Source organism: Amblyraja radiata, chromosome 27 (genome assembly GCF_010909765.2).
Source record: "Amblyraja radiata isolate CabotCenter1 chromosome 27, sAmbRad1.1.pri, whole genome shotgun sequence".
NCBI classification, from domain to species: Eukaryota; Metazoa; Chordata; class Chondrichthyes; order Rajiformes; family Rajidae; genus Amblyraja; species Amblyraja radiata.
Genome location: NC_045982.1, coordinates 6,208,073 through 6,234,765, shown reverse-complemented (window position 1 = coordinate 6,234,765; position 26,693 = coordinate 6,208,073). Strand labels below are relative to the sequence as shown.

At 44.4% G+C, this 26,693-nt stretch overlaps 1 protein-coding gene across 4 annotated transcripts in view; it reads left to right on the top strand.

Annotated features, from left to right (window-relative positions):
- LOC116988360 (cAMP-dependent protein kinase inhibitor alpha-like) overlaps nt 1-26,334 on the top strand; it is an 84,193-nt gene extending 57,859 nt beyond the window's left edge. For 3 of the 4 annotated variants that reach the window (XM_033044996.1, XM_033044997.1, XM_033044998.1), the window contains exons 3-4: nt 18,123-18,291; nt 25,402-26,334. In XM_033044996.1, coding sequence (XP_032900887.1) covers nt 18,147-18,291; nt 25,402-25,484 — 228 coding nt within the window. In that variant the 5' untranslated portion in view covers nt 18,123-18,146 and the 3' untranslated portion in view covers nt 25,485-26,334. The remainder of the gene's footprint in view (nt 1-18,122; nt 18,292-25,401) is intronic. The other variant, XM_033044999.1, reaches the window with a different exon arrangement.
- Nucleotides 26,335-26,693: the final 359 nt, after the last annotated feature.

Here is a 26,693-nt window from a genome sequence, read left to right as displayed (position 1 = left end):
GTTGGTGAAAAGAAAAAGGAACTGGTATTGCAATGTTAATATATGACTCATCGCGAGTTACCATCATGTGGTGAGAGTCACGCTCCAGCGGGTTCCGTGATTTCTCCTTGGGTCTCTATCAGATTCAGATTCAACTTTAATTGACATTGTCAGTGTACAGTACTGAGACACCGAAATGCAGTTAGCATCTCCCTGGAAGAGCGACATAGAATATGATTTCAATAAATAAATCTATCTGCAGCTGAGGGGCGTCACGGTGGTGTAGCGGTACAGCTACTGTCTTTCCGCGCCAGAGACCCGGGTTCGATCGTGAGTACGGGTGCTTCTCTGTATGGAGGTTGTACGTTCTCCCCGTGACCTGCGGTTTACTCCCACACTCCAGAGACGTACAGGTTTGTCGGTTAATTGGCTTTGGTGTAAATGTGAAATTGTGGCCAGTGTGTATGATGTGGTGTTACTAAACGGGGATTGCTGGTAGGTGTGGTCTCGGTGGGCCAGTTCCCGCGCTGTATCTCTGAACTAAACTTTCAGCTTTCAAATGTCCAATTTTCATCCTTTCTGTTTAAAACTGCAAGATTTGTGTCCACAGTGAGGTGGGGTATGGAGATGCTGAGTTGAGCAATGCTTTCATATTTGGGTTTCTAACTAGGGTTGCCAACTGTCCCGTATTAGCTGGGACATCCCATAAATTGGGCTAAATTGGTTTCTCCCATACGGGACCGCCCTTGTCCATATTTGACTAAATTAAATTTCTTTATTTATATAGCACATTTTTAGTCAACTTGCATTGACCCCAAAGTGCTTCACATAATTACATCCACACACACAGGCAAAGGTGGGTGAAGTGTCTTGCCCAAGGACACACACAGGCAAAGGTGGGTGAAGTGTCTTGCCCAAGGACACAACGACAGTATGCACTCCAAGCGGGATTCGAACCAGCTACCTTCCGGTTGCCAGCCGAACACTTAGCCCATTGTGCCATCTGTCGTCTACTACTACTACTACTACTCAGGTCGAGGGGCAGTTGGGTTGGAGCGCTGCGTCCGGCCCCACCACACCTGTCCCAACGTAGTGCAGCCTATGGAGTGCAGCAGCGCTTCGCCCGCGGCCCCGTCGGTCGGCAGCCCGGCCAGCTGTCCGACCTTCGGACCTTCGCTTACCGCCGACACCACCACCCCTCCTTCTCATGGCCGATCATCGGTTCATGAGTTGGATTGGGTGCTGGACTTTGCGCACGACGTCGTACGCAAAGTCCAGCACCCGGGCCAAAACTCCTCAGCTGGCCCGCCGGCTGGGCTTTGTGTGCAGTCCAGCACCTGGGCCCAACTCGTCATTCACCCAGCCACGGCCGAGTCGGTCAATGAATTGCCGATAGGAATTTGTCCCTTATTTTGACCTTTTGTCCCTTATTTGGGAGTGAGTAAGTTGGCGACCCTATTTCTAACACCCAACAGAGTGAAAGGGTGAATCTCCCCCTAGTTTGCCAGGCCTGTGTACATTGTCCATCCAGTAAATTTAAACAGTCAACAACCCAACCAGGGTTCTCCTGTTCCAAACTGGATTAAGACCTGGGACCAGAAGTCAGATTTAATTGTAGAAGGCAGAACAGTACAGCACAGGAAAAGGCCCTTCGGCCGACAATGCCTGTGCCGAGCATGATGCCAGGGTGAACTAATCTTCTCTGCCTGCTGGTTTGGAAACGGACTTCATGCAAGTCTCCTATTACGTACGTAGGGATTTTTCGCGACAGAATATAGTTGTTTGCAGAGATCAAATGACTGCTATTTTTGCTGTTTTTGAGATCAGTCATGAACATTTTTGCTTTGCCAGGCCAATGTATTAAGTGAACACAACTTGATCCAAATGCTAATTTGGAAGTATGTGCTGAAGCAAGCCTACTAGAATGCCACTTGCTAATGCTTCCAGGAGAGGAGAGAGAGCATGATCTAACGCACCTCTTCCATTCCAAGGCAAGGCAGAGCTGCCTTTGTTGCCTCTGAGATTTCAGAGACAGCTTTTTTTTGATTAAATATTAACAAATATGTAAGATTGAGAACAAAGCTGCATAAACGATTTGTCTTTTCTCTGATCTGGCATTTATGTAAAATAAAAATCACCAAATCAAAGGAGCGCCAGAGGTCTTACAAGAACAACCATTCAAATAATTGATTTCCACAATTGATTTACAGTCAGAGTCATGCAACGCTGAAAAAGGCCCTTCAGCCCAATATGTCCATGCCGACTAACATGCCCATCTTAGCGTCCCATTAGCCTGCATCTGGCCATTTCCCTCTAAACCATTTCTCTCCATGTACCTGTCGAAATGTCATATGAGGATGTTGCCAGGACTTGAGGGCCTGAGCTATAGGGAGAGGTTTGGAAGGATAGGACTTTATTCCTTGGAGTGCAGGAGGATGAAGGGTGAACTTATGCAGGCATATAAGATCATGAGAGGAATAGATTGGGTGGATGCACAGTCTTTTACCCAGAGTAGGGGAATCAAGAACTAGGGGACATGGGTTTAAGTTATGGGGGAGTGATTTAATAAGAACTCGAGGGGCAACTTTTTCCACACAGAGGGTGATGAGTATATGGAATGAGCTGCTAGAGGACGTAGATGAGGCAGGTACTATGGCAACATTTAAAAGATATTTGGACAGGTATATGGATAAGAAATGTTTAGAGGAATAGAGGACAGATGCGGGCAGGTGGGGGCGAGTGTAGATGGGGCATCTTAGTCGCAGAGCCAAAGAGCCTGTTTCCGTGCTGTATGACTCTAAACGTAGCTTGTACCTGCCTCAACTACTTCGTCTGGATGCCCATCTAAGCTAGTCGCATTGGCCCACATTTATCCTTCTTAAATTTGTAGTTGTGGAAACAAGCCCTTCAGCCCAACTTGCCCAAGCCGACCAACATGCCCCATCTACATGAGTCCCACCTGCCCATGCTACCTCCTTCAGCAGCTCGTTCCATATACCCACCACCCTTTGTGCAAAAAAAAAACAAATCTCCCCTCTGGTTCTTATTAAATCTTCCCCCCCACCCGGCCACCTTAAACCTTTGTTTAAGAAGGAACTGCAGATGCTGGAAAATCGAAGGTACACAAAAAAGCTGGAGAAACTCAGCGGGTGCAGCAGCATCTATGGAGCGATCTATATTCGCTCCATAGATGCTGCTGCACCCGCTGAGTTTCTCCAGCTTTTTTGCACACCTAAAACCTTTGTCTGGTTCTCCATTTCCCCTACTCTGGGCAAGAGACTGGTTTTACCCAATCTCTTCCTCTCATGATTTTGTGTACCTCTTATAAGATCACCTCATCTTCCTGCTCTCCAAGGAATAAAGTCCCAGCCTGTTCAACCTCCCTACAGCTCAGGCACTCGAGTCTTGGCAACATCCTTGTAAATCCTCCCTGTGCCCTGACTTTGTTGGATTTGCCTTTAAATTATAATTGCCCATCACCCCAGTTTGTGTGTTGCCTGTCCACCATTCATCATCATTACTTTTTTTTACATATCTTTCGTTCATTTGTTCTCTAGTTCTTGTTTCTCTTTCCCTTGACTCTCGGTCTGAAGAAGGGTCTCGACCCGAAACGTCACCTATTCATTTTGTGTCTGTCTGCTGTCTGACCCGCTGTGTTACTGCAGCTATTTGTGTTTCTCCATTATGTGTTACTGCTTTCTTATACATAGTGTTGAGAAGGCCTGTTTATTTCAAGTGCATGATGTGTGTCTGGCAGCTTCTTTGTGTCGCTTGCACAGCTCTCTTGTTACCTCCAACATTTCCATTTGAGGGCTGAACATTAATTAAAGCCTTGCTCTATATTCTCTTCCTCAAGCAACCCAGTCGAGCTGCAATTTACTGTTTAGATGAACCCTCTCTGTGAATGTCGGCCTCGAGGAAGATTAGAATTTGCCTCCCATGGTCTCAAGCAGAGGGCCCTGATTTAACACCAGGCTTTGCCATAAGGTTACCTTATTGTCGGCTCACAAATAATAATTGGCGATTCAAATTACACGTGGAAGGAAAAATGTGTTTATTTTTGTACATACGCAGGTAGATATGCTGTGAATAATTCAGGTTGGTAATTAATGATTTGGACTCCTGTCTAAACGGGAACAGAATCTTCAGCCTCGTCACGAGCCTCGTTTCTGCATGTTGATGATCATCAGGTAATTACCACAAGTACCTTTGAGTAATGCAAATACACCTAAATTATTTCCGCATACCTGATTGCTGCAAGTTACAGTCTAATGACTGTTTGAATTAAATAGGAAGGTGGAATATTTTGATACAAGTGGATGACTATTTAACATTTAGCAGATTTAACTTTAAACTTCAAATACCACGGCATAGTGACGCTGAGGAAGAGTTGCTGCCTTACAGCGCCGGAGACCCGGGTTCGTTCCCGACCACGGAGTTTGTACGTTCTCCCGTGACCTGCGTGGGATTTCTACGAGACCTTCGGTTTCCTCCCGCACTCCAAAGACGTACAGGTTTGTAGGTTAATTGGCTTGGTAAATGTGAAAATTGTCCCTAGTGTGTGTGTAGGGCAGTGTTTATATGCCGGGATCGCTGATCAGCGCAGACCTGGTGGGCCGAAGGGCCTGTTTCCGTGCTGCATCTCTAAACTAAACTAAATATATCAGTACAAATTTAAAGTCTGAGGAAGAGTCCCGACCTGAAATGTCACCTATTCATTTTCTCCAGAGATGCTGCCTGACCCGCTGAGTTACTCCAGCACTTTGTGTCTATCTTTGGTGTAAACCAACATCTGCAGTGCAATATGAGTTGTTTGAGCTATAATTTCCCCATTTTGTCTGGTCTGTTGCTGGGCAGAGTTCACTTTCTGGATGTAATGATTGAATTGATGACATTTATGGAACCTTAAGGCAAGGACCAAAGTTGACTGTGTGTTAGCAGAAGGGACCTACCGGTAGTTGAATCTATATTCTAGAAAGAAATGGAAAGCCCCAAGGTCTTGTTGAAGAGGAATGGAGAAGGGCCTGTTTCCGCGATGTATCTATAAACTAAACTAAACTAAACTAAAAGATGCTGCCTGACCCGCTGAGTTACTCCAGCACATTAGAAACATAGAAAATAGATGCAGGAGTAGGCTATTCAGCCCTTCGAGTCCGCACCGCCATTCGATATGAGCATGGCTGATCATCCAAAATCTGTACCCCATTCCTGCTTTTTTATTCCCCCCATATCCCTTGACTCCGTTAGCCCTAAGTGCTATATCTAACTCTCTCTTGAAAACATCCAGTGAATTGACATCCTCTGCCTTCAGAATTCCAGATTCACAAAACTTTGGGTGAAAAAGTTTTTCCTCATCTCAGTCCTAAATGGCCTACTCCTTACTCTTAAACTGTGACCCCTGGTTCTGGACTCTCCCAACATCGGGCACATTTTTCCTGCATCTAGCCTGTCCAATCCCTTAAGAATTTTATATGTTTCAATAAGAATCCCTCTCATGCTTCTAAATTCCAGTGAATCCAAGCCCAGTCGATCCATTCTTTGGTATAACACCCACCGACACCCATTTGTGTCTAACTTCGGTGTAAACCAGCATCTGCAGTTCCTTCTGACACATTATTGTAGGCTAGAATTTGAAGTTACCTTGTAATGTATATAACATGCCTGGTTCACAGTTTAGCACGTGGTCTTGTGGTGTACCTTCTCCAAGATCTAGCACCATCGTTACATCTTTTTGTCAGTGCTCCTGGCATGTTCTTCTCACCCTTCACTGATCAAGGGTTGGTCTCTTGCCGTTGTGCTCATGGCAAAGTGGGAGATCATAAATTGTGGTGCGATTGAATTCTGCCATTGATAGGGTGGGCACAAAATGCTGGAGTAACTCAGCGGGACAGGCAGATTCTCCGGAGGGAAGGATTGGGCGTTTTTTTGGGAGTCGAGACCCTTCTTCAGACTTCTTCTGAAGAAGGGTCTCGACCCGAAACGTCGCCCGTTCCTTCCCACCTGAGAATGCTGCCTGTCTCGCTGAGTTACTCCAGCTTTTTGTGCCTATCTTCAGTTTAAACCAGCTTCTGCAGTTCCTGCCTAGATGATAGCAGCTTAGCGTATAATTTTGATTAAGACTCATAAATCAAACTCAAAAGGCATCGTTTTATTGACAGCTGGTATGATGGAGTGTTTCTGTGACTGATGGAAGATTGGATTTAATGGCAATCAGATAGTATTGATGTCAGATGCAAGAGATTGCAGATTCTGGATCTGGTCCAAAGAAAAAACCAAACTGCTGGAGGAACTCGGTGGGTTAGTCAGCCGTGAAGCCAAAGGGATGGTAGATGTTTCAGGTCAAGATCAGTATTACTGCCATCTTTACCGATGACTGATGCACATTAGAAATTCATTACAAATATAAATGGATAGAAGTCGAACTCGTGCTGCTAAATTATAGACCAGCTCTCTGGATATAACTACCTTTACCTACTGGAGTGTAATTTGCCCCTGGGATGTTCTAATAATCTTCTGATTTCAAGCAACATTTCCGAAGCGATGCAACAGCCTCAGGCACAAGATCAATGATGTTACTGTGAATCTGTGCACTTCCTGTATACTAAATAACTGGTGCATCGTTGAGTCAAACCGTAGGCTTGTTATCGTAAAACTCAATTTGTAAATTGTCAAATACATTTATTTTAGTACCAAGATTTTTTGCCGTGCTGGGACTGACAATGCTTGAAACTGTGGTTTAATTCAGAGATACAGCGCAGAAACGGGCCCTTCGGCCCACCGAGTTCGTGCCGACCAGCGATCCTCACACACGGACACACTCCTACACACACTAGGGACAATTTACAATTGTACCAAGCCAACTAACCTAGAAACCTGTACATCTTTGGAGTGTGGAAGGAACTGGATCACCCGGTGAAAACCCACGCAGGTCACAGGGAGAATGTACAGACTGCTTCTTTGATTATCATTGATTTTTGCATATCTTTCTTCTCTTTGTTCTATATCTCTAGTTTCCCCTCTCCCCCGACTCTCAATCTGAAGAAGGGTCTCGACACGAAACGTCACCTATTCTTTTTCTCCAGAGATGCTGTCTGACGTGTTGAGTTACTCCATCTTTTTGTGTCCAACCATTATATGTTGCTGGTACACAAAAATGCTGGTGAAACTCAGCGGGTGCAGCAGCATCTATGGAGCGAAGGAAATAGGCAACGTTTCGGGCCGAAACCCTTCTGCACCCGCTGAGTTTCTCCAGCATTTTTGTGTACCTTCGATTTTCCAGCATCTGCAGTTCCTTCTTAAAAACATTATATGTTGCTGCTTTCTTGTGCAGGGTGTTGAGATGGCGTGTTGAAGTGCATGATGTGTGTCTGGCAGCTTTTCGTTCTTCCGCCTGCACAGCTCTCACTCGGTCTGAAGAAGGATCTCAACCCTGAAACGTCACCCATTCCTTCTCTCCAGAGATCCCTCTGAGTTGCTCCAGCATTTTGTGTTTATCTTCGGTGTAAACCAGCATCTTCTCACACGTAATTGTTTAAATTTTTTGGGGAAATAATTAGCTTAAGTGGAAGTCAGTATCAGTGGAAATCAAGTGTTAAAGAGTCTTAATATATGGCAGAGTTAAATTTGTGAACATGGTGGAGACAAAAAGCACCAGTTTTCCACAGTACTACTACGGAACTTATTGATCTAGTTAGAAATAGAAGCTTGTTTAATCAATAGCTAATCAATAGACTCAAACTCATTCCTTTCTGATTGCTAATGAGAGCATCCCTTACGATGTATTTTAAAGCTTTCTCCCTTGAGTCACACTCACATGTACTATGAGCTTGATTTTGCTTCCTGGAAAATTTATTTTTAACATTTTTCGTAAGAGTCATAGTCATACAGTGTGATATCAGGCCCTTCGGCCCAACTTGCCCACGCCGACCAGCATGCCCCATCTTATACTGTTAAACTTTCATCTTGTTTTTTTTAATTTAGATCCTGTATCTCAATCTTTCCCTCAATTAATATTTATTTTGCTTCAGAAATTTATCTTCAAATCAAATATTACAATTTTTCCTCACACAGTATATTCGCTCAAAAACATGGGCACTTGATTTGCTCTCTTTGCGGGTTGCATTGCGAGCTAGTCACTGGCAGAAATATGATGCAAACTGCTGGTGGCACGTGCACAGTGACCTCAAACTCAGTGATCCTTTTAAACCCCAAAATATTGTCAAAGAGCCGTCCCCATCGAGAGGAGAATATAAAACCATGATTACAGGAAAGGAGAGAAGTATTGAAAGGAATAGTGACCGGTGAGATGACACACAGCTGGGAATCCGCCTGAGCTACTTTCCGTCAGTGCAGCACGCGCGTGGTCTGGAGACGGACTGAGACTTGGAACCTGCGGTGAGGAAGAATTGTCACCATAACTCAAACTGTTACCGAGTTGGAAGCAGTACACCAAGATCTCAATGCTTAATTAATACCCGGGTTCAACACTGAAGCTTAAAAATTAAAGTAACATCAATCCAAATGCCAAATCCGGCACATTCTGGCAATCTGCTGCAGGTTGAACACCTATTTCTTTCTTTTTTTTTAAAATATTTTTTTTATAATTTATAATTTATTTGTTCTCTTCTTCCCGGCACCTCGGTTCCAGAGCCTTTCTGGATTACGCATTGTTACATACCAACGGAGGTCACAATAACAAAACGGCAATGCACCCCTGCCCTGCTAACGACCGCGGGAGAATAAAGAGGAAGGAGATTGGACTCTTTTGTCTTCCATCACAGTGAGGAATGTGGGGAATCCGCTGTGGTGGACGTCTATGTTAACTTTTAACAAAAGTTGTGTGTCTTGAGGCTTTTGTTTCATATGGTAATTTGCATATCACTGTATGGTAATTTGCATATCACTGGATGGCTGTATGGTAATTTGCATATCACTACCTTAATTGGTACGTGAAGATAAATGAACATGTTGGCCGGTGCGGGCAAGTTGGGGCAAAGAGCCGGTTTCCACGCTGTATCACTCTATGACACTAATAACGTTGTGGAATCATTTGCTTAAGCTCGATTTCGTAAACCAAACCTCCCAGCAGAAATCCGTTCTCTCTGCTACTAAGGATTTCTAGATTGAAAAGGAAATTTTAGCAATGAAGCATTTTTAAGATTTTTGTGAAGAAAAATATTTGAAATGCCCGTAAAATGATATCCCTCATATTTAAACAGCATATTGTCTTTGTTCTCTTTCCCATGAAGCACAGGAACAAACAATGAAAGGCACACCTCGCCCAAGCCAAACTCATATCAAATTCAATATCAAATATTAAGTTCTGGGAACAAAATGGCATTGTACAAAGTCGAGGGGAGCAGACTTGGTGACCTAATTCCAGAATGGACAAACAAAAAAAATCTTGTGAATACAACTGCATTGTATCTTTTCACGACTGCCATTGTGCAAACTGTAAGCTGAGCTCTCAGTATCTGATTGTTACTATCTCTCATCTTGGTAAAATAACATTAGCAATAAAAAGGGGGAAGAATCTATTGGAGCGGCAGCTATATTTTTCTACATTCAATTCTTTGAAATTCTACTTGCCATCTCATGGCCCTTTCTCCTGCATTTTACAAATGAATCAACACCATCAGATTGAAAATTAAACTTCCTTTTCTTAGGGCTGGTTAGGCTCTGTGTTTTTAGTAATCCATCCCTGCATCTCAATGCAAGAATAAACTGCCGTGGAGTATTTGTTTCAGACCAAATACAATGAACTTTTATTCATTTACTGCAGCTTTGGGATTTCACCCACGTCTCTTGGTTTTCATGTCAGAGTAAAAATACAACATTTCTTAAAAAGAAAACTTGGTCGAATTAAATAACAGATTGCTTTGAAAATACTTTTAGACTTTACTTTAGAGGTATTGCATGAAAACAGGCCCTTCGGCCCACCCAGTACACCAGCACTATCCTATACACTAGGGACAATTTACAACTTATAGAAGCCAATTATCCTACAAACCTCTTGGTCTTTGGAGTGTGGGAGGAAACCGGAGCCCCACTGAGAAAACCCACGGGGTCACAAGGAGAACGTGCAAACTCTGCACAGACAGCACCTGTAGTCAGAACCAAACCCAGATCTCTCGTGCTGTAAGGCAGCAACTCTACACTGTGCCACCCAATTTTTGCCTGATTCTTAAATAATAATTCAGAAAATTTTGGAAAATGTTTTTGTATTGTATTAGGTAATGGTTTTTTGAGAGGGATCATTATTCTGATTTTATTTTGGCTGCATTTTCTCTTTCTGGCAGAATTCATTTTTCTTGCCTTGGGTTATGAGAGACATGTGTGGAGAAGTGTAGATACAAATTCAATGTCCATGTTTAGTTTAGAAATACAGGCCCACCGAGTCTTCACCGACCACGATCCCCGTACACTAAAACTATCTCACACGCGCACACACACACGCACACGCACACGCACACACACACGCGCACACACACACACACGCACACTCGGGACAAATTACATTTATACCAAACCAAGTAACGTACAAAATAGCATGTCTTTGAAGTGTGGGAGGAAACCGAAGATCTCGGAGAAAACCCACATAGGTCACGGAGAATGTACAAACTCCATACAGACAGCACCCGTAGTCAGGATCGAACCTGGAACTCTGGCAGTAATGCCCCATATCCCACTTAGGAAACCTGAACGGAAACCTCTGGAGACTTTGCGCCCCACCCAAGGTTTCCGTGCGGTTGCCGGAGGTTGCAGGTGGTTGCCGGAGGTTGCAGGTAGTGGAAGCAGGTAGGGAGACTCACAAAAACCTCCGGGAACCGCACGGAAACCTTGGGTGGGGCGCAAAGTCTCCAGAGGTTTCGGTTCAGGTTTCCTAAGTGGGACAGGGGCATAAGGCAGCAACTCTACCACTGTGCCACCGTGACGTGCCTCTTGTCAAAAAAGCATGGTGCTTAACACCAGACCATCATCATGATCACTTCCGTCAGCAGTGCCTGCCCCTGGCTTCTGTTCTTGATGAGCAACATCTTTGTTTGTGGATCACATTGAATCGGGAATAAAACAGCTGACAGATAATGAGCTGAGAAATGGCACTGTTGGTTCAGAGGCTGATGACTCAGTTGCTAAATAACACGCTGTTGGGTTCTGATATCAAAATAAAAACAGTTTGGCCTCAATTAATATTTCTCCTCTGTTTTTAAAGCGGTGAAAGAGATGAGGGCATATGGAGAAGTTAATGGCGATATCTTCAGGGTACGAGTCCGCCACCGATTATCCGGCAACTGGTGGTCTGGCACCTCCTTTACTCCAGATAAAATTACAAGAGCGCACTTGAAATCCCCCCTGGAAGTCCCCCTGAAAACGTGGCGCCCAGACTGGGTGAGGTGGCCGATCTCTACCCCTTTGGGACTTCTGCAGCCGATTGGCGGGTCCAATTTGCCTCCCACCCCCCCCACCCCCTCCATTGGCAGGACCTCTGGAACTCCGGCCGGAGCTGGCAGATCCGTTCCCATATCCGACTCCCGAGACCCTCGGTGGCTTAGACGGACCGTTCTGATACCGTTCCGATACCGTTCCATTCCTCTCGGATGCCGTGACCTCTGTTGGTCTGGTGAAACAGATAACCCAGCAAGGTTCTAGTGTGGTGGAAAATCAGTGCAGGACCTAGAGTTCCTTTGATCGTCAAGGACGTGCTGGATGTCAATTTTTTAAAAACCCATTTAAATAGGGAAGATTTAGAGGGATTTTGGTCAAATGTGAGAAAATGGGACTAGCTCAGATAGGCGTCTTGGTCAGCAGAGACGAGCTGGGCAAAAGGGCCACGTTCAATGCTGCACGACTATGACTCTGCCATTTCATTGACCCCTGTATCATCTTTCAAAGAACAGTCACTTATTATTTCTGCTCTCTTCTTCTTTACACACTTGGAAAAATCTTACAAACTGCGTTGTACTTTGGGTGAGTTTACTCGTCTTGTATTTTCTCGCTGTTTTTCCAATTTTGCTATCCTCATCCTTTGGTTTCTCAAATTCTCCTCGTCCTTGGGAATAATGCCATTCTTTTGACATTTTTCATTCGAGCGATGCTAACCACACCAAGTGTTGGCTGGAGTAACTCAGCGGGTCAGGCAACGCCTCGGGAACATGGATAAGCGACTGTTTGGGTCAGAACCTTTCAAAAGACTAAAGAAGAATCCCGACCTGAAACGCTGCCTATCCATGTTTCTCCCAGATATGTTTCTTGACCTGCTGCCTTACTCCAACACCTGCAGTTCCCTGTGTCTTTCTAATACCATCCTTACTACTTTACTTAACCACATATAAATACATTCTCCTCCCCCCCCCCCACCATGAAATGCATACATTTTGAAAATAGATTTTTTTTTTTTTTTTGCATGCCAACCACTGCTTATTTATCATCATTCCTGACAATTTCCCAATTTACTTTGGCCAACCTGCCCCCTCATACCTATGTAAATGCCTTTAATTTATTTATCCACTCTCAAGGTGTTTTTTTTTTCCTGCACCAATTCGCATTGCACAGAAAACGGAATTTGTTCGTTCTCCCCGTGACCCGCGAGGGTTTTCTCCAGGTGCTCCGGTTTCCTCCCAAACTCCAAAGATGTGCAGGTCTGTAGGCTAATTGACTTGGTGAAAATGTAAACTTACTCCCCCTTCTGTCTGACCCTCCCCAAATCAGTGCACATCCCCAATCCTTTCCACTGGTCACTTTGGTTTCATGTTTCATGTATTTTTGTGTTTTTATGACTGTTGGCAGATCAATTTCCCTCCTGGGATAAATAAAGTTCTATCGTATCGTAGTGTGTGTAGGATAGTGTTAGTGTCCGGGGATCGCCTGTCAGCGTGGACTCGGGGGGCCGAAGGGCCTGTTTTCACGCTGTATCTCGAAACGAAAAAAAACTGAATGTAAAACATTCAGATTATGATCACATTCCCCCGTAGATGCCTGAATTGTTAGCAATTACTTTTACACCCTCTGGTCACTCTCAGCAAAATATCTGGGAAAATAATCCATAAACACCAAAGGTAGAATTTTATTTTTTTTTAAATCCAGGATGAGAAACAATATTTGAGACTCAAATGTTTCAGTCTTAGTTTAGTTTAGAGATATAGCTGGCAAACAGGCCCTTCGGCCCACCGCGTCCACGCCGACTGGTGATTTCTGTAAAGTAGAACTATCCAACACACTCGGGACAATTTACTATTCGTTTTTACGAAACTCAAATTAAATTAGAAACCTTTACGTCTTTGGAATGTGGGAGGAATCCGGAGCACCCGGAAAAAAACAATGTGGTCACGGGGAGAACATGCAAACTCCGTACAGACGGCACCCGTAGTCAGGATCGAACCAGAGTCTCCGGTCTTCTTCTTCCTGCGTGTGGCGTGCGCAGCCTAAAGTTGTTGGTCAACTTGTTCTATTTGATCTTGTTTGTGCACGTCGGGTTGATTGCATTAGTCGAAACAGGGTGGACCACGTGAAGGTTGCAATCTCCCACCCTGGGTCTCTGGTGCCGCGAGACAACACTCTATCGCTGTGCCGCACTTCAACTTAATGATCGGCAATTTGAGTTGTTTTCCTTGGAATCATTACTGTTAGAGCACATTGGCCGAGTTACCTGAATGAAGCAACTGTGGGATGCAAGGAGATTCACTCATGTCATTTTTCAAAATAAAACTGGCATAAATATTAATTATCTTAACGTTCTTAGATATTGATATAGATTTTCTGCATGATTGTACTTAACCTGTATTAATATACTCTGGGGCCTTGTTGACTTAGAACACACGCTACTTTATAGTAGTCACCAAGGGACTTGAATAAAGTGCTGATGACGAAGGCATCTTGGGTTAATGTCCGAACCTAATCAATATAACTCCATCATAATTCCAGCCTTTGCTCCAAGCCGACTATGTCTGGACTTTATTATTTTCCTTGTTTTAATCAACTAGATTATGAGATTCTTTTTATTTTATTTTAAATAGAATCCCAAACCAATCGCCCAACTCTGTATCTGTCATTCCTGTTCGAGGTATTATTTAACCACCTTAATAAAACTTGTTTGATGTATCCCCTTCCCTACTCTAACTCCCCTTCTAATTATTATTTAACCACCTTAATCAACCTGGTTAGATATTCCTGCTATTCTTGATAATTATGTTTGCTAGCATGGGTCATTTGAGTATTAATTTAATATAATCTAATGTGAATCATTAGATGAATATGAATGGACTGGTGCATGGGGAGGATGTTTATTTCTGAGCTGCCTTTTGCCTTCATCAGTTTAAATAGGAAAAAGGAATCTGATGGCTTTATGAGTTGATGCTTTTTATTCACTGAGTCCTATATATGAAGATATGCCGTGGCTGAATCTACAGTATGTAGAAGGGGCTTGACCCGAAATGTCACCCATTCCTTCTCTCCAGAGATGCTGTCTGTCCCGCTGAGTTACTCCAGTATTATGTGTCTATCCACATTATGCAAAGTGAGTTAGTCTTCTATCGACCAATATATTACGTACAGATCTAAGTGAAGAGGATCCCTTAACTAGGGTATAAAATGGATTTCATCTGGACTGCCAATGGATAGCATTAATGGATTTCACACTGCAAATAACTTGTGTTTGTTGACATATTCCCAGCCAAACTAACAAGTCTGATAAGTAATAAAAAAGATACTGCAGATGCAGGCTTCTGCCCAACATATAGGCACACAGTAACTCAGCGGGTCAGGCAGCATCTCTGGAGAAAATGGATGTGATGTTTCAGGTCAGGACTTCTCTTCAGACCGATCCACTTCTCCAGAGATGCTGACTGACCCGTTCAATTACTCCAGCATTTTGTGTCTCAGTCGGATAAGTAATTTTAATTCTGCCTTTTACCTATACCAGGGTATACAGTAACTACAGAATGTAGTTGAGGCCAGTTCATTGGCTATATTTAAGAGGGAGTTAGATGTACAGTAACTACAGAATGTAGTTGAGGCCAGTTCATTGGCTATATTTAAGAGGGAGTTAGATGTGGCCCTTGAGGCTAAAGGGTATGGAGAGAAAGCAGGTACAGGATACTGAGTTGGATGATCAGCCAATGTTATTGAATGGCAGTGCAGGCTCGAAGGACCGAATGGCGTACTCCTGCACCTATTTTCTATGTTTTCTACCTGAAAAATATTTATTTAGAAATGTTAATACTTTAAAACCTTAAACCTACTTCTGTGCCGTGCACCTCCACATTTGTGGCAAGAGGCATGGGGTTAAAGCCAGGGCACAGCTTTGTGGCAAAGCTGAGTCAAGAATGTTTAATTGTCACATGTACCGACAATGAAATTCACACTTGCTGCAGCTTAACATGCCTGTTAAAGCAGTAACTCATATGTAATAATTTTAAAAATATCATAAATTAATGACTGTAATATTAGGGAACCAAAGACACAGTCCATAGAATATCATACTTGGTGAGATTAGTGTTGTGCAATTTCAAGAGCGGAATAGTGGCGCAGCGGTAGAGTTGCTGCCTTACAGCGCCATAAGACCCGTGAGTATAGGAGCAGGGAGGTTCTACTGCAGTTGTACAGGGTCTTGGTGAGACCACATCTGGAGTATTGCGTACAGTTTTGGTCTCCTAATCTGAGGAAAGACATTCTTGCCATAGAGGGAGTACAGAGAAGGTTCACCAGACTGATTCCTGGGATGTCAGGTCTTTCATATGAAGGAAGACTGGATAGACTCGGCTTGTACTCACTAGAATTTAGAAGATTGAGGGGGGATCTTATAAAAACTTACAAAATTCTTAAGGGGTTGGACAGGCTAGATGCAGGAAGATTGTTCCCGATGTTGGGGAAGTCCAGAACAAGGGGTCACAGTTTAAGGATAAGGGGGAAATCTTTTAGGACCGAGATGAGGAAAACATTTTTCGCACAGAGTGATGAATCTCTGGAATTCTCTGCCACAGAAGGTAGTTGAGGCCAGTTCATTGGCTACATTTAAGAGGGAGTTAGATGTGGCCAGTGTGGCTAAAGGGATCAGGGGGTATGGAGAGAAGGCAGGTACAGGATACTGAGTTGGATGATCAGCCATGATCATATTGAATGGCGGTGCAGGCTCGAAGGGCCGAATGGCCTACTCCTGCACCTATTTTCTATGTTTCTATGAAACTGAACTAAACTGAAGAGATTAGGCCCAGGGCAGAGACCGGCATGAGAGGCCGACAGACCTACTAAGGCTCCTCCTGTTCCCGTATTTCTATGAGCACTGCTGCTATTTTTGGGAAGCTAGAGCCTCCAGCATTGTGTGACTGGTCCAGTCACACAATGACATTGTCATTAGAGTGATGTAATTGTGGCTTGAAGCAATAGATTCATAATTTTCAGATTGCTACACTATCGTTCAATGTGCTTGCTCATAACCATCTGTGGCTAACAATGGGGCTGTGAATTCAATGCAAATCAATTATATTTGAATAAATTGATTATCTTGTATGCTATGGTAGCTGAACAGCAGTCTCGGTCTTTATTTTCACGACCATTCTGATTCTCCATTTTCACTACCATTTCTGTTCTCCTTCCCTCTGTTCCTCCAGTGGTGGAACCTCCAACAACACTGGTACTGCACTGGAGAACATGGACAGGTGACGTTTCAGGTCGGGATCCTTCTTCAATCTGAAGAAGGGTCTCGATGTGAAACGCCAGCATTCCTTGCTCTCCAGAAATGCTCCTAACCTGTTGAGTTAAGGCCCTGTCCCACGTTCCCGAGTTACTCACAAACTCACCCGAGTTTACCCCTTGATTCGAACTCGGGGAATGTCGGGTAATGTCAGTAGCGAGTCGTTAGGAGGCCGTAGATGTTTCGTAGCGGTTCATAATGTCAGCCGTAGGTACTCGGGGCATCAGGTAAGTCGGGACATTTTTTCAACATGTTGAAAAATGTCCAAGAGTTTAAAAAAAAAATAGTCCCGAGTACCTACGAACGGCTATTACCGTAATTCTCCGAGTTCAAATCAAGGGGAAAACTCGGGAGAGTTGGTGAGTAGCTCGGGAAAGTGGGACAGGGCCTTTACTCCAGCACTTTGTCTCTTTGTAATCCAGCACCTGCGATTCCATGTATCCACACTTCCACTTTCATGTTCATAAGCCGCTGGGGCAGAATTAGGCCATTCGGCCCATCTAGTCTACCCCGTCATGGCTGATCTGTCTTTCCCACCCAACCCCATTCTGCTGCCTTTTCCTCATTACTGCCTTGACGCCCTTACCAATGAAGTATCTGTCAGTCACCACTTTACTGCTAGTTTCTCTGCTTTTAACCTTCTTATTATCGTTTCCAAAGTACTTTTTTCTGTTTTACGGTGTTGAATTTTTTGAAAGTTAAACACTAAACTGTGCAGCCCAGGAGCAGGCCCTTCGGCCCACAAGGTCAATGCAGAACACGATGCCAAGATGAACTAATCTCCTCAGCCTGAACATCGATATCCCTCCATTTTCTGCATTTTGATATGTCTATCTCAAAGCCTCTTAAACACCACTCTTCTTAGGCCCCCCTCGGTCATGGCTGACCATGGGTGTCTCCAGGGTTGTGCGTGACTTTGTTTAACATGGGGAGACTGGTGCACAGACAGCCACCCCACGGTCCTAGACAGATCTGGGTCAGGATCCAGTGGCATGGAGTCCAAGACGACCGGAGTCCCTTTTCTGCTGCTGCCTTCCCAGCCGTTGTGACGCTCCACTAAGGTCAGCCATCGTCCTCCGCCTGTTCCACCGTTGTGGTCTTGGTTGGATTGCTCTTTGTCAGGGACCTCCCCCTCGACCTTGTCACCATGGGTGGCCCCAGCAGGAGCATGGCTCCAGAATGTATCGCTCTCAGGATCTCAGGACCACACAAGCTTCTCCACCACGACACGGTGACAATCCACGGAGAAGTACCACCACTATTGTATCTTAAACACCATTCGCCTGTCAGTGCACGCCACGCGCCCACTGCCCTCTGCGTAAAATAAAACTTGTCCTGCACGCACCCTTTACATACACCGCCACTCTCTCTTTGAAGTTCTGCCCTCTCATCTTTGACATTTTCACCCTGGGAAAAGTTGTTTAAATAGCGCCGTTGCTTTGGCTTGTCTTTTCAGGTGGTGTCACCGAATCGGGCAGCGATGACTGAGGTGGAACCTGTGCTGGACTTTGCCACGTCGGGGCGGACGGGCCGAAGGAACGCTTTGCCTGACATCCTGGGCTCGCCAGCAGGGGTCAGTCCGTCAGAACTTCCCATGAAACTGGCAGAGTTATCCATCAATGCAGGTACGAGCTGTCTTGGGTGCAGTCATTGTGTTTTACATAGGAATGTATGCATCTGCCAACATCATTCTTTCATTCATTCATTCATTCATTGTTTATGCACAGATGGCTGTGGAGGCCATGTCAATGGATAATATGAAGGCAGAGTTTGATATATTCTTGTGTTTAAGAAAGAACTGCAGATGCTGGAAAATCGAAGGTACACAAAAATGCTGGAGAAACTCAGCGGGTGCAGCAGCATCTATGGAACGAAGGAGATAGGCAACGTTCGAAACGTTGCCTACCTCCTTCGCTCCATAGATGCTGCTGCACCCGCTGAGTTTCTCCAGCATTTTGTGTACCATTAATATATTCTTGATTAGTACAGGTGTCAGGGGGTTATGGGGAGAAGGCAGGAGAATGGGGCTGAGAGGGAGAGATAGATCGGCCATGATTGAATGGCGGAGTAGACTTGATGGGGCCGAATGGCCTAATTCTGTTCCTACAATTTAAGAACAATTAGTTCAAAAGATGGAACAGATAATTTCAAATTAAAATTATATATATTTTAAACAGAATAGATTCCTCGCCAACACAGACAGGCCACTATATTTCAGAGCACTGCAACTGTGCTTCTCATTCGCAGTGGTTTTATCTACATATTAGTTTAATTCAGAAATGCAGCGTGGAAACGGGCCCTTTGGCCCACTGAGTCCACGCCAATCAGCAATCACCCCGTACACTACCACTGTCCTGCACACTAGGGGCAATTTTTACCGAAGCCAATTAAACAACAAACCTGCACGCCTTTGGAGCGGGGTAGGAAACCGGAACGCCCGCAGAAAACCCGCGCGGTCACGGGGAGAACGTACAAACTCCATACAGACGGCACCAATAGTCAGGATCGAACCCAGGTCTCTGGCGCTGTGAGGCAGCAACTCTACCGCTGCCCCACTCTGCCAACCTCCATTCACTTCCATATTATTAAATTCATTTTATAAATGAAAAGGAACCTATTCCTAATCCTGAGTTGCAGTGCACCCAAGTGATTTAAGATGATGTTACTACTGTTAGTTCCACTTTTTCCCTCCATTTATAGAAACATAGAAAATAGGTGCAGGAGTAGGCCATTCGGCCCTTCGAGCCTGCACCGCCATTCAATATGATCATGGCTGATCATCCAACTCAGTATCCTGTACCTGCCTTCTCTCCATACCCCCTGATCCCTTTAGCCACAAGGGCCACATCTAACTCCCTCTTAAATATAGCCAATGAACTGGCCTCAACTACCTTCTGTGGCAGAGAATTCCACAGATTCACCACTCTCTCTGTGTGAAAAATGTTGCGGGAAATTACATCTATTGCAGTGGTTCTTAACCTTTTTGGCACCAGTACGCGCGTACACGAACAAAATACTGTATGTGGTATGTACCTTTGTTAGGTTCCTAAACATGGCCTCAACAAATTGATATGTTATTTGTGTCCCCTTCGTGACCCCTGGCAAAGCCCCAAAAGACTCCCAGGTTAAGAACCACTGATCTATTGTGTAGTTTAACATACAATAGATGTACACCGCTCCGTGGTCTAGTTATGATATCACATACGCTAGAAAAGGTATGTTGCCAAGTCTTTTCTATACTCAACAAATTCTCACCTGTATTATGTTTCAGCCTAATTAGTTTGCCGATTCTGCTGTTACATTTGGTGAGGTAATTTCCCTCACCATGTTTGGCTAATGCCAGCAGCAACAAATTGTGTATTTACAATGTGCCAATTTTGTCATAAAATGTCTTAAGAAATTACACAAGAGTAGCTGGTGGAGCAGCGGTAGAGTGGCCGCCTAACAGCGCCAGAGACCCCGGTTCAATCCTGACTACGGGTGCTGTCTGTATGGAGTTTGCATGTTCTCCTCGTGACCCGTGTGGGTTTTCTCCGGGTGCTCCGGTTTCCTCCCACCCTCCAAAGACATACAGGTTTGTAGGTAAACTGGCTTGGTAAAATTGTAAATTGTCCCTAGTGCGTGTCGGATAGTGTTGGTGTGCGGGAATCGCTGGTTGGCATGGACTCGGTGGGCCGAAGGGCCTGTTTCCACACAGTATCTCTAAAGTAAACTAAAATTAAACATTAGCAGATTTCTGGGAAGGATGTCCCAATTTGTGGCTTTGAGGCAAAGGGGTCTTCAGTGGTGGGATGTGGGCAGAGGACTTTGGGGATGATTTTTTTAGGTTGATGGAGGGAATTAGAATAGGCAAGAATGCTTTGGAAACTCCTTACGTTGTGGATAACACGGGGAGGGTTCAGGATTTTAGCAACAGTTCAACTAAGGCAGGAATAGAGTTACGAGCACACAACAAAAACAAAAGCTTTTCACTGTACCTCAGTACATGTGACGATAAACTAACCTGAAACTGAAAGATGCCAGAGATCTGAAATATAAACACAAAAAGCTGGAAACTTTGGAGGAAAAAAAATGGTCAGACAGTATCAGGGGTAATAGAAGCAGAGTTATGCCCCTGCCACACTTAGGAAACCTGAACAGAAACCTCTGGAGACTTTGCGCCCCACCCAAGGTTTCCGTGCGATTCCCGGAGGTTGCAGGTGGTTGCCGGAGGTTGCAGGTAGTGGAAGCAGGTAGGGAGACTGACAAAAACCTCCGGGAACCGCACGGAAACCTTGGGTGGGGCGCAAAGTCTCCAGAGGTTTCCGTTCAGGTTTCCTAAGTGGGACAGGGGCATAAAAGTTTCAGGTTGAGTGTTTCCACCATTTTCTGCTTGCAGTGTAAGGCTCAGAAATAGGCATGACCTCTCTTAATAGCGATGTACATCCCAAAATAATGCAGGGACCAAAATGGTCCTGAAGGTTTATGGACAGTGTGGGTTAGTTTGGAGAAAGGGGTTTAAAACTCTCAGATTTTAAATGTTCCTCCTGGGATATCTAATAAGAGCTGCGTTCAGTGTCAATTTGCTGGTTTTAGTTAAATTTCCTACAACAGTGTGTTGAGCTGAAATACATCAGCTGTGGCTCTGCCTAAACGGGGCGAGAAACAATGCTGAGGGTGTGAAGCATTCACAGATGGCTTCTGGTGCTCGCTTAAATGTGGTTAGACGGTATCATTTAAAATGACTCATCCAGTATGTACTCTAACTCACTAAGTATAAATCTTTACATTGCCATGGTCGATATTGTCATAGTTTAGTTTCGAGCTACACCTTCATGCCAACCAACAATAACCCATACGCTTGTTCCTTCCTACACTCTGGGGACGATTTACAGAAACCAACGAACCTACAAGTCAACACGGTGGCTCAGCGGTAGAGTTGCTGCCTTACAGCGCCAGAGACCCAGGTTCGATCCTGGACTGCAGGTGCTTTCTGCACGGAGTTTGTACCTTCTCCCTGTGACCACATGGGGAGAAGGCAGGAACGGGGCACTGAATGTAGATGATCAGCCATGATCACAGTGAGTGGCGGTGCTGGCTCGAAGGGCCGAATGGCCTACTCCTGCACCTATTGTCTATTGGTACACAAAAATGCTGGAGAAACTCAGCGGGTGCAGCAGCATCTATGGAGCGAAGGAAATAGGCGACGTTTCGGGCCGAAACCCTTCTTCAGAGCGAATAATTCTTCAGACCACCTTCTTCAAACCCTTCTTCAGACCTGCATTCAGGTTTCGGCCGAAACGTTGCCTATCCGATCTATTCCTCTCATGATTTTGGAATTCCTATTTTTCTCCTTCTGGGACGCAATAACCTCCTTATCCTGTCCTTTATATTTAATATCAGAGGCCGCGCAAAATGTAACAAGAAGAGCGGAGCGATGTTATCAAAGTGTGAACGCTGATGGCGGAATTGGGTTTCTAACAATTCATTGAGATTATTCTGTGACCACATAAAGAAGCCAGCAAGGCCCCAATGTAATGATTGATCTGAAAGATTTTTTTATAATCTTTGCTCATGTCAAAAACCAGCTGCCATGTTAAAACCACCCTGCATGTTAATGTTTCATACTACAATGTTGAGCTACAGTGCTCTCAAGTGATCAAAGATAGTATTACCGTTATTACTTCTACTTTTTCCCCCTCTATTTTTGCCTCAAAACTGACCTTTTAGTTTAGTTTAGAGATGCAGCACGGAAACAGGCCCTTCGGCCCTCCCGAGTCCACGCCGACCAGGAATCCCCGCTCACTAACACTATCCGACACACACTCGGGACAATTTACAATTTACAATTATACCAAAGCCAATTAACCTACAAACCACAAAGTAAGGAGTTTCCAAAACATTCTTGCCTAATCTACTTCCCTCCATCAACCTAAAAAAATCATCCCCAAAGTCCTCTGCCCACATCCCACCACTCAAGACCCCTTTGCCTCAAAGCCACAAATTGTCATCCTTCCCAGAAATCTGCTAATGTTTAATTTTAGTTTAGTTTAGAGATACAGCGCGGAAACAGGCCCTTCGGCCCACCGGGTCCGTGCCAACCAGCGATCCCCTCACACCAACACTATCCGACACGCACTAGGGACAATTTACAATTATACTGAAGCCAATTAATCTACAAACCTGTACGTCTTTGGAATGTGGTGGAAAAACAGGAACACCCGGAGAAAACCCACGCGGTCACAGGAAGAACGTAAAACTCCGTACAGACAGCACCCATAGTCAGGATCGAACCGGGGTTCCTGGTGCTGTAAGGCAGCAACTCTACCGCTGCGCCACTGTGCTGCTTTCTCTGTGGACAGTAGGTGTTCATTGCTCCTTGGTCTATTTTGCTGGGCTTTAACTTGCACTAAACGTTATTCCCTTAATCATGTATCTGTACACTGTGAACGGTTCGATTGTAGTCCTGTATAGTCTTTCCGCTGACTGGATAGCACGCGACAAAAAGCTTACCAACCTACGTTAAATTAAACTATTGACAGATCACTAAAAAGATCATTTTTTATGGCTGGCAAATTTTCACCTGTAGCATGCCACGGGATTAGGCTAATTAATTCCTTAAGCCTGCTGGCATTTAGCGAGACCACAGCTGCTACAATTTCATGTCGCACTGTTACATCATATCCCTTAACCTGTTTGGCTAATATCAGCAGCAATAAAATGTGTATTTATTATCACTCCACTGGATAAGCTGAGTTAATGACTGTCTTTTTATTTTACACTGTTGCTATACATATACATCATCATCATCATCATCATCATCTTTTATTGTCATCTTGCAAAGCAACAGTTGTACAGTGCAAAATGAGAAGACGTTTCCCAGGGAATACCGGAGCATCGCACATAAAACTTAAACATTTCACGCATAAAATAAAAACAATTAAAAAAAACAATCCAGTTCCTGATAAAACAGTACGAATAGTTTTTTTTAAAAAGTGCAGGTAAAAACAGCAACATTAAAATACAAGTAAAAACAGTCATAAAATGTCCAGGGCAGCTGATTTAAGTGGCCAGAGCCAGTGCCAGAGTTATTACTCAGTGCCAGTTATTAAATTGTCAGTGCAAAAGCAGCAGAATCAGGTGGAGTGACTGTGTAGCAGTCTCACAGCCTGTGGCAGGAAGCTGTTTAGCAGTCTGGCTGTCCGGGCTTTGATGCTACGGTATCTCTTGCCTGATGGCAGGAGATCCAGGTGTGTGTGTGGAGTGGGTGCAGTCTGTGCTCAGAGCTTTTTTCAGGCAGCGGCTCTGGAACACTTCTTGTACCGAGGGTAGGGAGACGTCAATGATCCTCTCTGCTCCCCTCACTACCCTCTGCAGAGACTTCCTGTCCGAGCAGTTACAGTTGGAGTCCCACGTGTTCATGCAGTACGTGAGTACAGACTCCACCGTGCCCCTGTAGAAAGCCCTGAGGATGTTGGTGGGGAGTGAGGCCTGTTTGAGCTTCCTCAGGTAGTGCAGTCGCTGATGGGCCCGTTTGACAATCCCAGTGTTGTTCCTGGACCAGGTGAGACTGTCTGTGATTTGCACATTGCTATACATAATACATTCGCGTCTGAAGAAGGGTCCAAACCTGAAACGTCACCTATTCCTTTCATCCAGAGATGCTGCCTGACCCACTGAGATACTTCAGAACTTTGTGTCCATTGTTTTAGAGCTAGTTGCTCTTGTCAAACACTTTTCAGAGAAAGTTAGACAAATTTAGTCCTTAGATAAAGTTCAAAGGTAAATCTCTTTTTGATGTGGGGAACGTTTGGGTTATGAAAGTAACCACAGGAAATACAGTTTCCTTTTATTTTTCAAGATGTGGCATTTATTGTCATGTTTTCTATTATTCAAGGTTAGTAGCACCACCAAATGTTGTAAAGCTATTCCGCCCATCCCACCTTGTATAGGTCACAGGGCATTGGTACAAAATAGCAGGAATTATTGTTAGAAGGTGGTCTTAATGCAAGGATTGACAGTGTCACTCAAGCATTCGGCAAAGTGACATTTGGCAAGTCTGGATGGTGAAGGTTTTGATCTTTGTTGACATGCCATCTTCGTTCTCTCCATCCCCCACTGAACGGGCAAGCTAGTCCGATGGGGAGGGGAATGGAATGCAATGCTTCGTTCAGCCGTGGCATGTTGATTGGCCTGCAAGCCTGGAGCTCCCATTCCAGACATGCAGAGTGGTGCAGCATTAGAGCTGCTGCCTTACTGTGCCAGAGACCCGGGTTCGATCCAGACAACTGGTGCTGTCTGTGCAGATTGTATACCTCCTCCCTGTGACTGCGTGGGTTCTCTCCGGGTGCTCCGGTTTCCTCCCACACTCCAAAGACGGAATTCCCTGCCACAGAAGGCAGTGGAGGCCAAGTCACTGGATGGATTTAAGAGAGAGTTAGGTAGAGCTCTGGGGGCTAGTGGAGTCATGGGATATGGGGAGAAGGCAGGCACGGGTTATTGATTGGGGACGATCAGCCATGATCACAATCAATGGCGATGCTGGCTCGAAGGGCCGAATGGCCTCCTCCTGCGCCTGTTTTCTATGTTTCTACGTGCAGGTTTGCGGGTTAATTGTCTTCTGTAAATTGTCTCTGGTGTGTAGGATGGTGCTGGTGTATGGGTCGGCATGGACACGGTGGGCCGAAGGGCCTCTTTCTGCACTATATCTCTAAACTAAAAACCATTTTCCTTGTTGTTTTCTGTTGTGCATTAAGAAGGAGCAGAAGGAACTCAGACACCATCGACAGAGGTGCCGCCCGAATCAGCAGAGAGTCCAGAGTTGAAAGATGCGTCATAACATGCTGGAAAGAGACGTTTACACTAAAGACAAAGTGTTAATAAAGCTTTAAATGAGTGAGCTGAATGCTGTCAGGATTCCTTGAAGCTACATGCCAAGTTCATCAATGCAGCAGTGGGTGGCAACAATGTACAGAACTGAACAAAATAAATAATTCAATGGTACATCTTGGAAAGGAAGCTGGAAGATGATCAAGAGGGAAATGAAGTCAAGAACTTAATCTTCAAGCCGAACTTTTAAAGAACTGTCACTTGGATTAAGGCCCAGAGAGTAATGGCAAATGGTGTTTCAATTTAATTGCTACCTGTCAGTCACTTAGTGCTCCAGAGATTTTTTTTTTTCACTTCTCGGTGTAAATCCTTGCAAATCTGTCAAAGCAGTAAAGATATGCACACAACTACTGCGACGTGTATGAACACCTGGTTTTCAAATCATTCAATCCAATTTATGTAGCTTTTTCAGAGTAAGCTGTGAAAACAAATCCTTTAAAATAATTTTCATCCGATGTCAAAAAAATATCCATTCTGTATGCCTGTACCTGAGGTAGCTTGAACATTTTCTGAAGTGTTCTGTTTTCGAGCTATTGTGGAGCAAAATGTTACTCGTGTGAATGTCTTCTATCAGCTGTTGCGAAGAAAAACCATCCTGATCGAAATCAATACCTAATTTTGCCTCTTTGCAAATGTTGTTATTTGTTAACTAAATACTGCAGTGTACAGGGGAGGGGGTCTCTGGGTTACAAATGCCCTGACTTACGAACAATCCGACCTTGCGCATATTCTCCCATAAATTTCTAAAGCACATAAAGCTAGCAACAAGAAAAAAATAAAACATTTCATGATATTCTGTGCTGACTGGATATTGTCTATCTATTCGATTAGTTTAATGATGGGTGACGTCAGGCTGATTACTCAATGACATTGAGGAATGAGAGCAACAATGTAGATAGTTGTAGAGAATGGGACGTTAATGATGAAGTTTACAGTTTCAAGAGAACAGTTCTCAGGAAAGGAGCCCGTGCGAATCCCAGGCATTGCCTGAATTTAACATTCATCCACTATCCATTTCTTAAGTCTCTATGCCATCACACCTTATTCCTAAACAGCTCCGCTTTCCTTGAACGATGATTAAAACCATTTTCCAGCTCAGTTTCTTTGACCCAATAGTTCGTTCGAAGCTTGCAACACAATGGAAATATTAGCAGCGATG